Source organism: Bos mutus, chromosome 2 (assembly GCF_027580195.1).
Source record: "Bos mutus isolate GX-2022 chromosome 2, NWIPB_WYAK_1.1, whole genome shotgun sequence".
NCBI classification, from domain to species: Eukaryota; Metazoa; Chordata; class Mammalia; order Artiodactyla; family Bovidae; genus Bos; species Bos mutus.
This window is the reverse complement of record NC_091618.1, coordinates 135,774,082-135,794,929: the sequence shown is the minus strand read 5'-3', so window position 1 is coordinate 135,794,929 and position 20,848 is coordinate 135,774,082. Positions and strand designations below refer to the sequence as shown.

The following is a 20,848-nucleotide window of genomic DNA, read 5'->3' as shown; positions in this document are numbered from 1 at the left end:
TCTTACTGTTTGCGACCCCATGAATCTCAGCATGCCAGGCCTCCCTGTCCATCACCAACTCCCAGAGTCTACTCAAACTCATGTCCATCGAGTCGGTGATGCCATCCAGCCATCTCATCCTCTGTCGTCCCTTTCTCCTCCTGCCCCCAATCCCTCCCAGCATCAGGGTCTTTTCCAATGAGTCAACTATTCACATGAGGTGTCCAAAGTATTGGAGTTTAAGCTTCAGCATCAGTCCTTCCAATGAACACCCAGGACTGATCTCCTTTAGCATGGACTGGTTGGACCTCCTTGCAGTCCAAGGGACCCTCAATAGTCTTCTCCAACACCACAGTTCAAAAGCATCAATTCCTCAGTGCTCAGCTTTCTTCACAGTCCAACTCTCACATCCATACATGACCACAGGAAAAACCATAGCCTTAACTAGACGGTCCTTTGTTGGCAAAGTAGTGTCTCTGCTTTTAATATGCTATCTAGGTTGGTCATAACTTTCCTTCCCAGGAGTAAGCGTCTTTTAATTTCATGGCTGCAAGCACGATCTGAAGTGATTTTGGAGCCCCAAAATATAAAGTCTGACACTGTTTCCAGTGTTTCCCCATCTATTTCCCATGAAGCGATGGGACCAGATGCCATGATCTTTGTTTTCTGAATGTTGAGCTTTAAGCCAACTTTTTCACTCTCATCTTTCACTTAGGGAAGACATTTTCTCATTGCCTTTCTAATGTGTTTGTTCTGCAGAGTATATACAATAGGATTGAACATTGGAGTCAAAATGGCGTAGAAAAGAGACAGCAGTTTGTCTAGTCCTTCATGTTCATTTGATTTAGGCTTTAAGTAGGTGACAGTGGCTGATCCATAGAATAAAAGTACAACAGTGATGTGGGAAGAGTAAGTGGAGAAAGCTTTGGTCCTTCCTTTGTTTGCTGGCTTCAGGATGGTGGAGCTAATTCTGATATAGAATCCAAGTATCAACAGAAAGGGAGCAAAGTGACAAACAATACAGCAAATATATAGACCACCATCTCATTAACAAAGATGTCTCCACAAGCCAGTTTTAATAATGGCGGAATGTCACAGAAGAAATGATTGACTGTGTTGGAGCCACAGAAAGGCAGAGAGAAAATCTGGCATGTCTGGCCTATCTGGACTGGGGCACCACCAATCCAGGAGGCAACCACCAACTTGACGCAGACCTGGGGGCTCATGACCAGGGGATAGTGCAGAAGGTCACAGATGGCCACGCAGCAGTCAGTGGCTCCCAGCATAAGGAAGAAGCACATTTGTGTAGCACAAGTGAAAAAAGAAATGGTTCCTGTCTGGGCCCAAAGGTCGACGAGCATCCTGGGAAGAGTGACAGATACCCAACAGATTTCTAGGAAAGAAAAACTGCCAAGGGAAAAATACATGCACATCTGAAGAGTGGCATCTACTCTGGTTATTAAGAATATACCAAAAAGAAACCATCAAAATTGGGGAATATCAGTGAAACCCAGGAGGACAAATTCCATCATGATAGATTTGTTTCTGTAATTTTCAATTGATCTTCTTTCTTTAAATTTACATTTCTTGACTGAATTTTCTTTTTGTACAATTGGACTAGGACATGGGCTTTGGTCTTAATCAGTTCTCAGTTACTTTCTGACACACTTGTGTTATGTGATTTGGGGAAATTTGATTTGAAATCAGGATTTATAAACTCATCTGCAGAAAAAAATCTTAAATGAATTATAAAGTTACATCTACATTCTAATAAAATCTATATGTCTCATCATTTTAATTTAAATTATGGCATGAGAATGGAGAAAGCAGACAAACTACTTCTTACAGTCAAAACATCAACTAACTATTAATTGTCTAACTTCCATGATTTTTTTCCCCCCAATCAACCTAGTCTATAATATAATAATATCTGGTCTAAAACACCTAACACATTGTTCTGTCTTTTTACCCTTAATATTATCTCTAATAACTCATTCTGTAAAGATATGGCATAAGGCTGTACCCTAATTTACTACTTCATAAATGATTCTGAATTAACTTAAAAGTAGAAATTATTATTAGAAGTGGTTATTTTCTAAAAATTGAGAAAGTTAAAACTATAAGAATGTAAGAGAAAAAGCTTTTATATTCAAGATCATAAGCTTCAACCAATTAGAATTCCAAATTACTAAATTAAAATACATCTAATTGCTTAAAAACACAACATTTTGACATTTAACTATTTTTAATCCTATTAATTTTGGACATTTAGTCAAAATTAAATGTTCATAGGGAAAAGAAAGATATATATAAAAGTTTCACAAATGTAGTCAGATATTGTGTCCAATTCCTTCCCTGTTTGCTGTCTGATTTGATTGAGCAACATAAACAATAATAAAAATCAACCAAAAAGGTTAAGCTAAATATTCTTTTTCAGGAAATTATAATTTGGATGCAAAAAATGCTTCATATATTCCCCTATAGAGGAAAGTGCTCAGATGTTCAGTCACATCCAACTCTTTACAACCCTGTAGCCTGCCAGGCTCCTCTGTCCATGGGATTCTCCAGGCAAGAGTATTGGAGTGGGTTGCCATACCCTCATCCAAAGGATCTTCCAGGAGCTGAACCCATGTCTCTTATGTCTTCTGTACTGGCAATCAGATTCTTTACCACTAGTCCCACTCAGGAAGCTCTATAGAAGGAAATTCACTAATAAAAGGTGATTCTTTCTCATTAAAATTATTTTAGTTGTAATGGCAACATTTATTTTATTGACAGTTTAACCAAATATGTTTGATTAATTTGAATGCAATATAACATTCTTTGATTACAGTTTTCTTAATAGATTATTTCTAGAAATGAATAATATTAATATTAGTATTATGTTAACAATAGACAAATTAGAAACATATATTTCAAATGCTTCAAACATATTATTTAACTTTTTAATGCAGAAAGTAAGAAATCTAACTTAAATAAGGCTATCTTAAAGAATAAATAGGTGCTCAACACATATATACTCACGATTTTAGTTGTTTGACATGTGTATTAATCGTTCAGTCATGTCGGGCTCTTTGTGACACCATAGAGTGTAACCTATCTACTCTGTGAAATTTTCCAGGGAAGAATACTGGTATGGATAGTCATTCCCTTTTCCAGGGGATCTTCCCAACCCAGGGATTGAATCTGGGTCTCCTGCATTGTAGACAGACTCTTTACTATCTGAGTCACAAGGGAAAGCCCATAGTTGTTTGATATTATTTATTAAATCTTGATCCTGAAATTTAGAAACTATCTTGAATTAAAATAGAATATTAATACATAATAGTTTATATTTACCTTTTTCAAATTTTTCTGGTTACTTTATTCCTGTTGATGAATTTTTATGTATTTTAAACGTTACATTGTTTAAGATCTGTAAGATTTTTAAACAGGAACTTAACATGCTTTTATAAAGCAAGGCTCTTTATAGAGGAAATCCTCACTTCTTCCTCAAGGGAATATTTGTTTTCCCTCTATACATCTAAATTGCTAGTTAAATGCTCCTGTTGGCAATTAAGTTGGTGTTTTTGCAAACAATTCTTCCACAGTAGATCAGATTTTCCTTCAGGCCTTCCACAGAATATAATTTCATGCCTCCTCCATTTCCTAAATTCAGTCAGTGGGCAAAGACGTCCTAGAAGAAGAAACACCTTTAATGGTCCAACAGTACCTGCAGGAACATGTCCAAACTCTTTATCAACTGGTTTCTTACCTGTGTTATTTGATTTTCTTTAATTCCTCTGAATAGTCTTTTTCCGAAAACCATGCATTGTTATCATCTGAACATGCTCTACTTATTCTCGCACCTTTAAGAGAAACTAAGATTATTTTATTCAAAGTATGATTATCTCTCAGACACCCTGGGAACCCCTGAATAGACACATACAGCTCATTAATGAAATCTATAAACAAAGATTAAGAGCAACTATATTATTTGAAGTTTTTTTTTTAATGTGGATCTTTTTTAAACTCTTTATTAAATTTGTTTCAATATTGCTTCTGTTTCATGTTTTTTGTTGTTGTTGTTGTTGTTGTGGTTTTTTGAGCAGGGATCGAACCTGTGTCCCCTGCACTTGAAGGTGAAGTCTTAACCACTGGACTACCAGGGAAGTCCCAAGAACAACCATTACTTATAGCATTTTCTAAATTAAAAACTCCTGTTTCTTATTGAAACATTTAGTAATTTACATTTCTCAGTTTCAATCCACATGCATGTATTTTGTGGAGAGAAGCACTTCAAGCATGAATCTAATATTTACAGACTAAGTTCTGTTATTGTTCCTGTAATAGAGTCATTTCCCAGTAATTTCTACTCATCTACACTGTATTAGGAGACTATTTCTTTGAATTTTGAGCCTCGGTGTTTTTCCTTAGTCAGGAGGTTTTACTCCCTTGCAATTATTTTACCACACTTCTATAAGGGGACCTTTCGCTTCATTCGTGTCCGACTCTGTGCGACCCCATAGACAGCAGCCCACCAGGCTCCCCTGTCCCTGGGATTCTCTGGGCAAGAACACTGGAGTGGGTTGCCATTTCCTTCTCCAATGCATGAAAGTGAAAAGTGAAAGTAAAGTCGCTCAGTCATGTCAAACCCTGTGCAACCCCGTGGACTGCAGCCTATCAGGCTCCTCCGTCCATGGGATTTTCCAGGCAAGAGTACTGGAATGGGGTGCCATTGCCTTCTCTGTTGAATAAGTTAGGTAATTTCAAATAGTACCTAACACTGACCTCTACCGGCTGGATCCCATTTTCACTGCCAAAAATGTAGAATTGTTGTAAGTAAAAGAATAAAGACTGTATTTTCTGACTCTAACTCATGTGTCCCTACCATCCCCACAGGTTTTAGGGCAAACACTTACCACACAGCATGTGCCATCAGGAACCTTATGACTGTGTTATACACAGAATTTTGACCAGGAACCCTGTGACTCAAACCACGTTATTCCTAGGGAAAAGGTCCCTAAATGCCCAGTGTGCACACAGTGAGAATTTAAGGATCATAACTAGGCTCTGACACGAGCTCCCTGCAGCCAGAAAAGAGAAGATGCATTTTCTCTCTAGCCCCCCTCGCCCCGTGTACACGCACACAACACTCATCGCTGGGAGGAATTCTTACAAAAATCTCCTTCCTGAAGCTGGAAAATATTCTTATTACCAACAAAAGCTGTATTTGTTTATGGAATTTTATGGATGAAGCAGGGAAGCAAGATAAACTACATATGGTACAAGCAAATGTCTAATTCATTTTTTCCATTTTACTGCTGCTTTAGAAATGCTTTCCTATTTCAAAAGTGTTCTTTGAGAGCTGTCTTTGCTTCTGATTTTGACAGATTTGCTTTATACTCAGAACGCACTCCAGGGGGCGCTAGTGCTAAAGACCCCACCTGCTAGTGCAGGAGACATGAGACACAGGGTTCAATCCCTGGGTTGGGATGATGTCCTGGAGGAGGGCATGGAAACACACTCCAGTTTTCTTACCTGGGAAATCTCGGATGTAGGAACCTGGAGAGCTATAATCCATAGGATCACAAAGAATCCGATGTGACTGAAGCAATTTAGCACACACACACACACCCCATGCTGAACATACTTGCATGATGACCTCTTTAATATCTAATATACATACATTTTTCTTATACCTTGTTTTCCTGGTGGCTCAGATGGTAAAGCATTCGCCTGCAATGCGGGAGACCCAGGTTCGATCCCTGGGTCCGGAAGATCCCCTGGAGGAGGAAATGACAACCCACTCCAGTACTCTTGCTTGGAAAATTCCATGGACTGAGGAGCCTGGTGGGCTACAGTCCATGAGATCTCAAAGAGTCGGACACGACTGAGCGACTTCACTTTCTTTCTTTCTTCTTTATACCTTATCTCATTTTTTTCTTCTCTCCATTTTTTGTACATTCAAAAATATTTATTAACAATTTATTATATGGAAATTATCTCAGTCTTTCATTTCTTTTACTTTCAATCACTTTTAGTCTGTTTACTCAAAATGCAGTTCAAGGTGGCTGATATTGAACATATAGCTTTTTAAAATTTTAATGTTTACTTTTCACTTGAACTGCTTAGTCCATATTTAACTTTTTTTTTCTTTTTGACTATAAATTTCTATTTGTTTCCATTTATTCTTTTGTTTTGCTGCTCTTCTGCCAATTTTGGAATTAATTGTTTTATATTTTACATTTGATATCTTGCTCTTTTTATTATCATTTCAGTGATTGCTTCAGGGCTTACAATTTAAAATGTGCAAGTTATCAATGTTTGCCTACAGTTAAAATTGTTCCACTTTGATCTTTGTTTACAACTTTCCACATTCCACTTCATGTCTCACATCAAGCACTTCACACCTGACATTTCACAAACATCATAGTCTTGTAACAGTATACTGCCAGTTCCTCAGGTTGCATTCTTTGTTATTGATGTCATATATTATACTTGTGTCTATATTATAATCCCAGCTTACCCTGTCAATATTTTAGCTTTAAGTAGTCATTTGTCTAACAGATCAGGACTACTATTGCACCTCCCTGAAATCCTCTGTCTAGCTCCTCTGTGAAGTACCCAGATAATAGCATTTCATGCACATTCCCTGGGTTTCTCAGATGCTAAAGAAGTCAAGTGTTAGTTGCTCAGTCATGTCCTACTCTTTGGGACTGTAGCCCACTAGGCTCCTCTGTCCATGGGATTTTCCAGGAAAGGACACTGGAGTGAGTTTCCATTCGCTTCTCCAGGGAATCTTCCTGACCCAAGGATCAAACCCAGGTCTCCTGCTTTACAGTCAGATTCTTTACCATCTGAGCCATCAGTTCAGTTCAGTTCAGTCACTCAGTCGTGTTTGACTCTTTGTGACCCCATGAATCACAGCACGCCAGGCCTCCCTGTCCATCACCAACTCCCCGAGTTCACTCAAACTCATGTCCATCGAGTGGGTGATGGACATGATCCAACCATGGTGATGGTCCATCCAGCCATCTCATCCTCTGTCGTCCCTTTCTCCTCCTGCCCCCAATCCCTCCCAGTATCAGTGTCCTTTCCAATGAGTCAACTCTTCGCATGAGGTGGCCAAAGTATTAGAGTTTCAGCCTCAGCATCAGTCCTTCCAATGAACACCCAGGACTAATCTCCTTTAGGATGGATTGGTTGAATCTCCTTGCAGTCCAAGGGACCCTCAAGAGTCTTCTCCAACACCACAGTTCAAAAGCACCAATTCTTCGGCGCTCAGCTTTCTTCACAGTCCAACTCTCACATGCATACATGACCACTGGAAAAACCATAGGTTTGACTAGACGGACCTTTGTTGGCAAAGTAATATCTCTGCTTTTGAATATGCTATCTAGGTTGGTTATAGCTTTCCTTCCAAGGAGTAAGCGTCTTTTAATTTCATGGCTGCAATTACCATCTGCAGTGATTTTGGAGCCCAAAAAAAACAAAGTCTGAAACTGTTTCCAATGTTTCCCCATCTATTTGCCCTGAAGTGATGGGACCAGATGGCATGATCTTAGTTTTCTAAATGTTGAGCTTTAAGCCAACATTTTCACTCTCCTCTTTCACTTTCATCAAGAGTGAAAGAGTCAAAGATTTTAGTTCCTCTTCACTTTCTGCCATAAGGGTGGTGTCATCTGCATATCTGCATTTCTGCCGGCAATCTTGATTCCAGCTTGTGCTTCTTCCAGCCCAGCGTTTCTCATGATGTACTCTACATATAAGTTAAATAAGCAAGGTGACAATATACAGCCTTGATGTACTCCTTTTCCTATTTGGAACCAGTCTGTTGTTCCATGTCCCGTTCTAACTGTTGCTTCCTGACCTGCATATAGGTTTCTCAAGAGGCAGGTCAGGTGGTGTGGTATTCCCATCTCTTTCAGAATTTTCCACAGTTTACTGTGACCCACACAGTCAAAGGTTTTGACATAGTCAATAAAGCAGAAATAGATGTTTTTCTGGAACTCTCTTGCTTTTTTGATGATCCAGTGAATGTTGGCAATTTGATCTCTGGTTCCTCTGCCTTTTCTAAAACCAGCTTAAAGATCTGGAAGTTCACGATTCACATATTGCTAAAGCCTGGCTTGGAGAATTTTGAGTATTACCACCAGGGAAGTCCTCAAGTGCTAGTAACCACTACCAAGTGGAAGAAATCAACTGCTTGATTTCCAGACCTACTGGCAGCTAATGATTGATAATGTCAGCTGCTCTGCTACCTCAGAATCAACCAAATACATAATTGTACATGAGCTGCTCATGTACACTGGGACCCTCTCCCTCATCTGGTCTTTAAAAATGCTTTGTTTAAACACTTGCAAAAGTACCAAATGTTTTTGGAGTACGAGGCACCTGTTCTTCCATGGCCCTGCAGTCAAGCTTTTTGTGCTCCAAACTGGGATGTTTCAGCTGTGTTTGGCTTCACTGTACATCAGGGACACAATCTTGCATTCTGTAACAGTCTCACTATGGTGTGATAGATTTTATTCTTGTTCATTCTAAAGGGGCTCACTATAATACGTTTATTCATGATTTCCAACAAATTTGAAAATTATTCTATCACTGTAATTATTTCTTTACACTTGGCCTTCAGTTATTAATATTTTAGACAATGCCTGTCCTTGAGGCTGTGACTTTTTTTACATCATTTTTAAAATATTCTTTATGGGTTTTATTTTTTTCCAGAATTTAAATTCAAGTTCACTGGCATTTCTTTGCATATGTCCAAATTGCTGTAAATCTAATCACATTAATTTTTCATCTTACTTACTTTTCATTTATATTTCATTCCCTTTCTTTTTACCTTTCACTCAAGAATTTCAGTGCATTTTTTACAGGTTTTATGTATTTGTTGAAACTCTCTGTGTGTGAAAGTGAAAGTCATGCAGTCATGTCTGACTCTTTGTTACCTCATGGACTGTAGAATGCCAGGCTCCTCTGTCCACGGAATTCTCCAGACCAGAATACTGGAGAGGGTAGGATTCCCTTCACCAGGGAATCTTCCCAAGACAGGGATCAAACTCAGGTCTCCCTCACTGCAAGATGATTCTTTACCATCTGAACCACCAAGGAAGCCCTGAAACTCTGTGTTTAACTCAAATTTTGTTTAGCTATATTTTATTTCAAGTCCTTGGCTATCCTATTAAGAGATTATGGGAGGCATTGCTAAATCCATCACTTGGGACATCTTGCAGTTATTTTCAATTGATTATTTATTTATTTATTTTTATTGACAGTGGGTTAGTCTTCCTGAGCTTTTCATATTCTAGGTAATTTAAATAGCCTATGATGCATGGGATGAAAACCAAGAGTCCTAGCCACAAAACCACCAGGGGCTAGAATTAAAGTGGCTCTGACTCTTGCCCCTAGCTGAAAGTAAGAATGTTTTAAGAAGAGAAAAACTGTAAAAACAGATACAAATTTTACTATTAGAGATAAAGCTCAATGCATGGGAGATCACACAGAAAAACAGTTTGTTTATCCAACTCAGAAGCAGGGCAGAGATACACCCCCAGAAAGAAAGGGTGAGACATTAGAGACATGAGGAGGAGTACAGTACATCAAAAACTAGGCAGAGATACACACCCTGAGAGGAAGGGGCGGGGGGTGTCCTGAGTGAGGAGGAGTGCACTGTGGAGGTGTGTAAATCACACATATAGGACCGTCCTTCCGGGGTTTTGTTTACCTTTGGCCAGTTATCTTGTTTCTTCCTTCAACCTGACTGGTCCATGGATCCTCCTCAAGAGGAGTGCACAGCCTATGGGTGCATGTTCATGCTTATTACAGGGTGGGGCACCCTCCCTTTTCAACCCCCAAGAAGCCTTCCTGCACATGTGCAGACAGGGAAGTCTTCCTTGACCTCAGGAGTGGGCAACTACCTGTCTCTTGGCTTTAGCAACGCTCAGCTTTTATCACTGGCTTTGTCCTTGGAGTATTGGGGCGAGAACAAAGGCTCAATTCTACTCCACCTGACAACACCTGGTGTCTGGCCTAGAGGCCCACTGTCGCCCACCTCACAAATATACCCAGATGTTGACTGTTCTGGTTGGGAGGCAACTCCTATGACTCTGAGCTATGCTTTATCTCTAGTATCTCCATTCTTTCTGCAACCACATGGCAGTAATTTTCTTAGAAGCCCCCTGTAACCTTCTCTGGGATATGCATATCCCATTGTTCTCCCTGAGACTTTCAGGAAAATTTAATACAGGTCTATTGGTCAGTTTCCAGCCCCAGCCAACACACTTCTCTTATGTTTTGTGCCTTGGTACAGATCTTAGGATCTTTTGTTGAGTTCTGATGTCTGCCCCCTCAGCTCAGTGATACATCTGTGCTATTCTTTCAGTTCTATTTATCCATACTTTGATCAGGAAACTGTCTCCAGGCATAAAACCAGTATGGTCATGAGATTAACATCGTGAATTTTCTTTCATGATGGACAGACTCTTAAGGTGGGTTCTGTGGTCCCTACCTCCTGATAACCATACTTCTGGTCAATACTTTCCAACTGAGTGTAATTGGTCATATACACTACTACTAGTCCAGTCAGGGAAGTAATATAGGATGTCTGCTGCTGCTAAGTCGCTTCAGTCGTGTCCGACTCTGTGCAACCCCATAGATGGCAGCCCACCAGGCCCCCCTGTCCCTGGGATTCTCCAGGCAAGAACACTGGAGTGGGTTGCCATTTCCTTCTCCAATGCATGAAAGTGAAAAGTGAAAGTGAAGTCACTCAGTCATGCCGGACTCTTTGCAACCCCATGGACTGCAGACCACCAGGCTCCTCAGTCCGTGGGATTTTCCAGGCAAAAGTACTGGAGTGGAGTGCCATTGCCTTCTCCAATTGTGTAAATAAGAATCCATTACAGAAGCCTGTAACATCCATCTCAGTAGGAGGCTCTTAAAGAAGCAAACTATCATATTAGTTGTTGCTTATGATTAGGACCAGAGAGCCTTAGCCAGTATCTAGCCAGAAGTGACACTTTCAGTCTAAAAATTGCAATCAATTGAATTATGCCAACAAAACTGGGTCTTTCGCCAGTTAATCCTCAGCTGAGTCAACAACCCTGGATAATACCCTGATTGCAATCTTGTGAGACCCTACACAGAAGAATATGCAACTCCGTGATAAGAGTCCTGGCCTACAGAACTCGGGAATGATTACTGCATGTCTGTATATATGTATCTGTGTGTGTGTGTGTGTGTGTGCGTGTATGTGTGTGTGTTTAAAATTTTGATAATGTGTTATGCAACAAAAAATTAATGTACATTGCAAGGTATCACAACCTTAACTCTGAAGTCTAATTCCTGAGTACAGTAATATGTAACGTTTTTCTCTTTTATCTTGGTGGTTGTGTAATAGGACCCTCAAAATTAAAACTGTTTGACAAGTGATTTTGCTCTTTGTTTTGTTTTTCCCCTCTGTGTTCTCCTGTCATTGCTGAAAACTAAAATTTGCATTCTTTGTTAATGTGCATTCTTTGTTGCTGATTCATGTGCATGGCATTCTCACTGTTTCTATTAGGGGAAACACACTGACTGAAACTGCCCACCCTGGCTAGAAACCTTAGTACATATTTGCATGAATTATTTTACCATGGGAAGTCCTGGTAAGAAACTAACAAGACACCATCAACTGGAAGAATCTGGGAAAGGTCAAAAGGAGACTCTACATGTCCTACCACCTCCCAGAAGCCTTCTTGTTGACATCCACCTTGGTTGAGCAATGAGTGCACCACCAGAAAGGACTCTGAGTCAGAATGATCAGCCAAAGACAATCTGGAAACTAATTCCATCAACATAAATCCCAGCCTGTGAGTCACATGGCAGGGCAATCCTCCTGGGCTCCCTCACCACCCTGGCCTCTGCCTGGGCATCCATTCCCAATAAAGTTTCTTGCTTTGTCAGTGACTGTGTCTCCTCTGACAATTCATTTCTGAGTGTTAGATGAGACCCCCCTTTTGGGCTCTGGAAGGGGTTCCCCTTCCTGCAGCTTTTCTGCTCCTTCCTCCCGACTTGACCACAGAAACCCAAGGCCATGGTCAGCAAAGCAAGAATTATCAAAAGAGGACTATTTTGACCAGGACCAGGGGACCAAAATAAATGGCTGAAGAAAATGTCATGGAAAAAAATAGCCTTGAGAAGCAATCAACCATAAGTGACAACTATTGTTCAGTCATGTCTGACTCTTTGCAACCCCATGAACTGCAGCACAGCAGGCTTTCCTGTCCTTCACTGTTTCCCTGAGTCTACTCAGCTCATGTCCATTGAGTCAGTGATGCCATCCAACCTCTCATCCTCTGTCACCCCTCTTCTTCCTGCCCTCAATCTTTCCCAGCATCAAGGTCTTTTCCAATGAGTCGGCTCTTCACATCAGGCTGAGTATTGGAGCTTCAGCTTCAGCATCAGTCCTTCCAGTGAATATTCAGGGTCAGCTGCTTTCCGAATAAAGTCATTTTCCTTACCTCAACACTTTGCCTCTCAGATTCATTCATTGGCCTGTTGTGTGGAGAGCAGAGTGAACTTGGACTCAGTACCAAGAGGGCATCTCCTAGAATTCTAGAATTTTGGCTGCAAAACCATAAAATGATGCCAAAAACCATGGAAGTCACCAGTGGAAAATATCAAAGCCACCTGTCCCTGAATGATTTGTTTACAGTGAAGCTTAACCCTAAATTAGGATGTGTATGTGTTTGTCACTCAGTAGCATCCAACTCTTTGCAAATATTCTGCTTTAGAACACTCAGATCTTAGAAATGTAGGACTTTCCTATCTTTATCAGAGTTTAACCAAATTAGCACAGATGTACTACTTATTTTTCTGCTCTCCCTCTGCATAAATTATCTAAGAACATTCTTCACACTTATCTCCTACATTCCACATAGCCACTGCACTAACATGTGAATGCACTTACCTGGCCACAGGTGATTGAGTCCACAGTGTCTGTTATACAAAGATGGTTCCACCAAACTACTGCAGTTGTTTAAATAAGAACCAAGAGAAAGTGTTTATTCCTCTTTGTCTGTAGTGTTTTTTGTTTGTTTGTTTGTTTGTTTTTAGACTAGGAATTGTTTTCCATATCTTCCTCAGTATTGACTGGAGAAAATTTAAAGTCAGACGCCAGGGAGATAGAGGATAATCAAACAGATGTATAAAAAAGTATGTATGCATTTTTCATCTTTCTGTTTTCCTTTACCCATGAGTTAATGACTGACACACACAATGCAACCATGACTAATAAATTATATTTTTACTTCTTATTTGTTTTATAACAAAGGCAAACATGATAATACAATTTCAGGAGATTTAATGCTTTGAGCCCAATTCACAAATTCAGTTTTTGACATAGCAATGTGTCCACAGATGGGCTAGTATCGCAAAGTTTAAAGAGAATGCTAACATAAGTACACATCAATTTCCTATCCAAGGCAGTAAGTTATATCTTAGTTTAGCAAAAAATAACCACATTTCTGTTTTCTGGTGCAGCACTTTCCATTTGACATACATCCGATATAGTTTCAATAAAGCTATTTGTTTTAAAATTATTTCGATAAGGCTACAAGTTGGCAATAAAGCTATCTAGTTGTAAGAAGTTATATATATATGCAACCTACTCCAGTATTCTTGCCTGAAGAATCCCTTGGATAGAGGAGCCTGGTGGGCTACAGTGTGTGGGTGGCAAAGAATCAGAAACAACTAAGCAACTAACACTACCACTACTACTACTTATTTGCAATTAAGTTATGTGCACATTAATCTATACAGCTTACATATTTTCACATAAATTCAGATACTTTATAATGGAATTTTTATTCTTCTACACTTAGCCATTTGCATTTTACCTTCCTGATGTTATACTGTTTATTGTCCTTTTAAACATGATTATGTATGTGTGCATGTGTCTTTGTGTTTGTGTACTAATATCTGGAAGAGAGTAAGTGAGAGAAGGATAGGAAACGTTTGAGAAGAAAACAAAAATAGAAGAAAAACTATCATAAATTTTTGCATTCAAATCAGACAGCAATTTTTTTAAATAGCACTCTTTTACACCAACTCATATTTTTTCTTTAACAGATATGTGTGTTTTTCCAGGGATAAAGGAAATAATATTTGGCATGTTTACTTTTGCAACTAAAAGGATATTCCTGAATTTAGACATAAGCAACTCTGCAGGAAATAATTCCATAAATAAAACTGGAATCCATTTTAAAGTTTTAAAAGTTTGATATATGTTGTATATAACACTCTCTCACAAACTATAAATTGTGAAAAAAAAAAAAAAACATGCATCAGGAAAAAATAAATTGACAATTGCAAATACTCTGCGTGGTTAGTTTCATGTGATATTGTCCATTCGGACTCTAAATACTGAATTGCTTATTTTCATAACCCAAATTTCTTTACAAGTTATCCCTGTTTCTGAGAACCCAAAAGAAATATAGAATGATTAGATGACAATTCCATAGTTTTATATATAACTTTAGTAATTTTACTTATATCTAATTGATACATGTATGTGAAAATGAATGTACCTGATTAATTAGAAAATATTCTAATGAAAAACTAACTTGAATCTAGCTTTCCAAATTTCAGTATACTCTATTTAATGCAGAAAATTCACCAAACAATTTCAGAGGTGAAGGGACTCTTTTCCTAGTAATTACATTCCATAAAGCCTTCTTTACTTCCTTATTCCTGAGGCTGTAGATTAGAAGATTTAACATGGGGATAACCCTGTGTAGAATACAGAAGCCACTTTGTCCTGATTCAAAGAGTACCTGGAAGTAGGTCTCAGATAAGTATAGATGGAGGTGGAATAGAACAGGATGATGGCTGTCAGGTGACACGCACATGTGGAGGCTTTGCATCTCCTCCCTGAATGCATATGGAAGATGGAGAAGAGAATGTAGGAGTAGGAGGTGAAGATCACCAGCAGAATTCCGACGATATTCACACCAGCAAACATGGAAAAGATGCTTTCATGCAGGCGCGTGTCAGAACAGGAGAGCTTAAAAAGTGGGGGACTCTCACAGAAGTGATGGATGACATTGGAACTGCAGAATGACAAGCTGGTCACACAATCTGTGTGAACCACAGAATTCAACAGTCCTGCTGTCAAAGCCCCTGCTGCCATTTTCAGGCAGACCGTCCTGGGCATGATCAAGGCATAAAGGAGAGGGCTGCATATGGCCACATAGCGGTCATGGGCCATTTACCCAAAAGGATGCATTCAGGTGTGGCAAAGGCTATAAAGAAGTACATCTGCAGAAAGCAGCCAGCAAAAGAGATGGTTTTCTTCTCTGACAATAAATTAACCAGCATCTTTGGAGTGATGGTGGATGAATAACAAACATCCACAAAAGACAGGTTAGCCAGGAAGAAGTACACAGGTGTGTGAAGTTGGGAATCACTCCTGATTAAGAGGATCATCCCAACATTCCCCACAACTCTAAGCATGTAAATCACCAAGAAAAGGCAAAAGAAGATAACCTGTAGCTCCAGTGTGTCTGCCAATCCCAACAGGATGAACTGCGTGAGTGAAGTATAATTTTTTCTGCCCATTGATTATGGATACAGTAAGCTTAAACTTAAATCAGGTGGAAATATTTCCCTTTGCACAATTTACCAGAAATAGAAATATTGATAAAGTAAGTCATATATGAAAAAGAAGCCTGGGACAACAGTGCATGGTAAACAGAGTCAGAGAGAAATTAGTGGGCAAATGAATAGACATTTGATTTTATTAAGCATTTGTCTCTAATAATCTGGACTGAGGGATCCACAAATGACTGGTCTAAATCCACATGTATCACCTGTTTTTTTTTTCCTGAATGCAACATTTATGTTCTATTCTTTCCCGTCTAGTCCACATTCAAAATGCAAAGTACAGAACTATACTTGCCGAAGATTTTCCCATTCTCTGAGCATGTATTTGAATTTAAGTCACATGCATTTTTTTTTTCTCATCAAGACTACTGTCTACATTCTTCAACTCCAAAATTTATTCATGGCCAGTTGGTAATCGCTTGTGTGTTCTCCAAGCAGCAAAAAAATAGCTCAGTTCAATAACTGATATTTTGAAATCTATCATATTCTTAATGATGATATTGTAGTGTATTAAGGTATACAGATAACTGTTCTTCATACAAAGCACTCTATCAGATTAATGCCGTGTGGTAGCACACACTGTACCTGTTTATGGTGGTGAATGACAGAGACTGCACCAAGTACTTAATAGTATTTTTCTCAGTACTAACTTGTCTAGTCTATCATTTCCGTTTTTACTAGAATAACTCAGTTGAGGCACAAAAAAAACATAAAGAAGACAATTTTCATGTTTCAAGTGAAATGTAAAGCAGTGAAATTTTGTATTACCTCTTCGTAAAAATCTGAGACACCTTCTGAGTATATGTATGTTGCTCCCCTTTTATTTTATTCTCCCTGAAGAGGGCTGGGTAACCATGGGGATTGAGTTATGGGTTTCAATTGTGTCATGAATCCTCTAAAGGCAGAAACTCCAGTCTCAGAAGTATTTAAATATGACAATCTGTAAGTATATGAAATTAAACTCTAGATGGAACTTAGTGATCTCTGTGTTAAAGCTGTTTGCCAAATTAAAAAAAGGTATCTATTTAACTGCCACTTTCTTTGTAGTTTTAGTTTATTCCTATGGGTACATTCAGTTCAGTTCAGTTCAGTCGCTCAGTCGTGTCTGATTCTTTGTGACCCCATGAATTGCAGCACACCAGGCCTCCCTGTCCATGACCAACTCCCGGAGTTCACCCAAACTCATGTCCATCGAGTCAGTGATGCCATCCAGCCGTCTCATCCTCTGTCGTCCCCTTCTCCTCCTGCCCCCAATCCCTCCCAGCATCAGAGTCTTTTCCAATGAGTCAACTCTTTGCATGAGGTGGCCAAAGTACTGGAGTTTCAGCTTTAGCATCATTCCTTCCAAAGAACACCCAGGACTGATCTCCTTTAGAATGGACTGGTTGGATCTCCTTGCAGTCCAAGGGACTCAAGAGTCTTCTCCAACACCACAGTTCAAAAGCATCAATTCTTCGGCGCTCAGCTTTCTTCACAGTCCAACTCTCACATCCATACATGACCCCTGGAAAAACCATACCCTTGACTAGATGGATCTTTGTTGGCAAAGTAATGTCTCTGCTTTTGAATATGCTATCTAGGTTAGTCATAACTTTCCTTCCAGGGAGTAAGAGTCTTTTAATTCCATGGCTGCAATCACCATCTGCAGTGATTTTGGAGCCCCCCCAAATAAAGTCTGATACTGTTTCCACTGCTTCCCCATCTATTTCGCAGGAAGTGATGGGACCAGACGCCAAGATGCCATTCTTAGTTTTCTGAATGTTGAGCTTTAAGCCAACTTTTTCACTCTCCTCCTTCAATTTTATCAAGAGGCTTTTGAGTTCCTCTTCACTTTCTGCCATAAGGGTGGTGTCATCTGCGTATCTGAGGTTATTGACATTTCTCCCGGCAATCTTGATTCCAGTTTGTGCTTCTTCCAGCCCAGCATTTCTCAAGATATACTTTGCATATAAGTTAAATAAGCAGGGTGACAATATACAGCCTTGACGTACTCCTTTTCCTATTTGGAACCAGTTTGTTGTTCCATGTCCCATTCTAACTGTTGCTTCCTGATCTGCATATACACTTTTTAAGAGGCAAGTCAGGTGATCTGGTATTCCCATCTCTTTCAGAATTTTCCACAGTTTATTGTGATCCACACAGTCAAAGGCTTTGGCATAGTCAATAAAGCAGAAATAGATGTTTTTCTGGAACTCTCTTGCTTTTTCGATGATTCAGCAGATTTGGCAATTTTATCTCTGGTTCCTCTGCCTTTTCTAAAACCAGCTTGAACATCTGGCAGTTCATGGTTCACGTATTGCTGAAGCCTGGCTTGGAGAATTTTGAGAGTTACTTTACTAACATGTGAGATGAGTGCAATTGTGCTGTAGGTTGAGCATTCTTTGGCATTGCCTTTCTTTGGGATTGGAATGATAACTGACCTTTTCCAGTCCTGTGGCCACTGCTGAATTTTCCAAATTTGCTGGCATATTGAGTGCAGCACTTTCACAGCATCATCTTTCAGGATTTGAAATAGCTCAACTGGAATTCCATCACTTCCACTAGCTTTGTTCATAGTGATGCTTTCTTTTTTTATTATTTTATTTTATTTTTAAACTTTACAATATTGTATTAGCTTTGCCAAACATCGAAACGAATCTGCCACAGGTATACCTGTGTTCCCCATCCTGAACCCTCCTCCCTCCTCCCCTCCCCCACACCCTCCCTCTGGGTCGTCCCAGTGCACCAGCCCCAAGCATCCAGTATCGTGCATAGAACCTGGACTGGCGACTCATTTCACATATGATAATACACATGTTTCAATGCCATTCTCCCAAATCTCCCCACCCTCTCCCTCTCCCACAGAATCCATAAGACTGATCTATACATCAGTGTCTCTTGTTGTCTCGTACACAGGGTTATTGTTACCATCTTTCTAAATTCCATATATATGTGTTAGTATACTGCATTGGTGTTTTTCTTTCTGGCTTACTTCACTCTGTATAATAGGTTCAAGTTTCATCCATCTGATTAGAACTGATTCAAATGTATTCTTTTTAATGGCTGAGTAATACTCCATTGTGTATATGTACCACAGCTTTCTTATCCATTCATCTGCTGATGGGCATCTAGGTTGCTTCCATGTCCTGGCTATTATAAATAGTGCTGCGATGAACATTGGGGTACATGTGTCTCTTTTCTAAGGCCCACTTTATTTCACATTCCAGTCTGGCTCTAGGTGAGTGATCACACCATCATGATTATCTTGGTCATGAAGATCTTTTTTGTACAGTTCTTCTGTGTATTCTTGCCACCTCTTCTTAACATCTTCTGCTTCTGTTAGGTCCATAGCATTTCTGTCCTTTATCAAGTTCATCTTTGCATGAAATGCCATATGACCCAGCAATCCCACTGCTGGGCATACACACCGAGGAAACCAGAATTGAAAGAGATACATGTAACCCAATGTTCATCACAGCACTGTTTATAATAGCCAGGACATGGAAGCAACCTAGATGTCCATCAGCAGATGAATAGATAAGAAAGTTGTGGTACATATACACAATAGAATATTACTCAGCCATTAAAAAGAATATATTTGAATCAGTTCTAATGAGGTGGATGAAACTGGAGCCTATTATACAGAGTGAAGTAAGTTAGAAAGAAAAACACCAATACAGTATACTAACGCATGTATATGGAATTTAGAAAGATGGTAATGATAACCCTATATGCAAGATAGCAAAAGAGACACAGATGTATAGAACAGTCTTTTGGACTCTGTGGGAGAGGGCAAGGGTGGGATGATTTGGGAGAATGGCATTGAAACATGTGTATTATCATATGTGAAATGAATCGCCAGTCCAGGTTTGATGCATGAGACAGGGTGCTCAGGACTAATGCACTGGGATGATGGAGAGGGATGGGATGGAGAGGGAAGTGGGAGGGGGGTTCTGGATGGGGAACACATGTATACCCATGGTGGATTCATGTCAATGTATGGCAAAACGACTACAATATTGTAAAGTAATTAGCCTCCAATTAAAATAAATAAATTTATATTTAAAAAATAAACTGTAGCATTAAAAAAAAAAAAGAAAGCATCAGTTCTTCAGTGCTCAGCCTTCTTTATGGTCCAGCTCTCACATCCACACATGACTATTGGAAAAACCATAGCTTTGACTATATGGAACATTGTTGACAAAATATTGTCTCTGTTTTTTAATTTGATATCTACATTTATCGTGGCTTTCCTTCCAAGGAGCAAGTATCTTTTAATTTCATGGTTGCAGTCACCTTTCACAGTGATTTTGGAGCACAAGAAAATAAAATTTGTCATTGTTTCCAATTTCCCCCTTCTATTTGTCATGAAGTGATGTAGCCGGTTGCCTTTTTTTTTTTTTTTTTTTTTTTTTTTTTTGAATGTTGAGCTTTAAGCCAGCTTTTTCACTCCTCCCTTTCACTCTCATCAAGAGGCTCTTTAGTTCTTCTTCACTTTCTGCCATTAAAGTGGTATCATCCACATTTCTGAGGTTGTTGATGTTTTCCTGGCAACCTTATTCCAGCTTGTGATTCACTGAGCCCAGAATATAGTATGATGTACTCTGCATATATGTTAAATAAGCAGGGTGACACAGCCTTGTTGTATTCCTTTCCCAATTTGAAACCAGTCTGTTGTTCCATGTCTGTATCTAACTGCTGCTTCTTGACTTACATACAGGTTTCTCAGAGACAGGTAAGGTGGTCTGGTATTTCCATTTCTTTAAGAATTTTCAACAGTTTTTGTGATCCATACAGTCAAAAGCTTTAGTAAATGCTGGAGAGGGTGTGGAGAAAAGGGAACCCTCTTACACTGTTGGTGGGAATGCAACCTAGTACAGCCACTATGGAGAACAGTGTGGAGATTCCTTAAAAAACTGGAAATAGAACTGCCTTATGATCCAGCAATCCCACTGCTAGGCATACACACTGAGGAAACCAGAAGGGAAAGAGACACGTGTACCCCAATGTTCATCGCAGCACTGTTTATAATAGCCAGGACATGGAAGCAACCTAGATGCCCATCAGCAGATGAATGGATAAGAAAGCTGTGGTACATATACACAATGGAGTATTACTCAGCCATTAAAAAGAATACATTTGAATCAGTTCTAATGAGGTGGATGAAACTGGAGCCTATTATACAGAGTGAAGTAAGCCAGAAGGAAAAACATAAATACAGTATACTAACGCATATATATGGAATTTAGAAAGATGGTAACAATAA

At 39.3% G+C, this 20,848-nt stretch overlaps 1 protein-coding gene and 1 pseudogene across 1 annotated transcript; both read right to left on the bottom strand.

Moving 5' to 3' along the window:
- Positions 1 to 690: 690 nt before the first annotated feature.
- Positions 691 to 1,406, bottom strand: LOC102265187 (olfactory receptor 10AG1-like). Its single transcript, XM_014481741.2, is given in 2 exon segments — positions 691 to 981; positions 984 to 1,406. Coding segments are annotated over 2 exon segments (714 nt in total).
- A 13,179-nt stretch (positions 1,407 to 14,585) lies between these two features.
- LOC102265468 (olfactory receptor 5F1-like) lies at positions 14,586 to 15,558 on the bottom strand (annotated as a pseudogene).
- Positions 15,559 to 20,848: the final 5,290 nt, after the last annotated feature.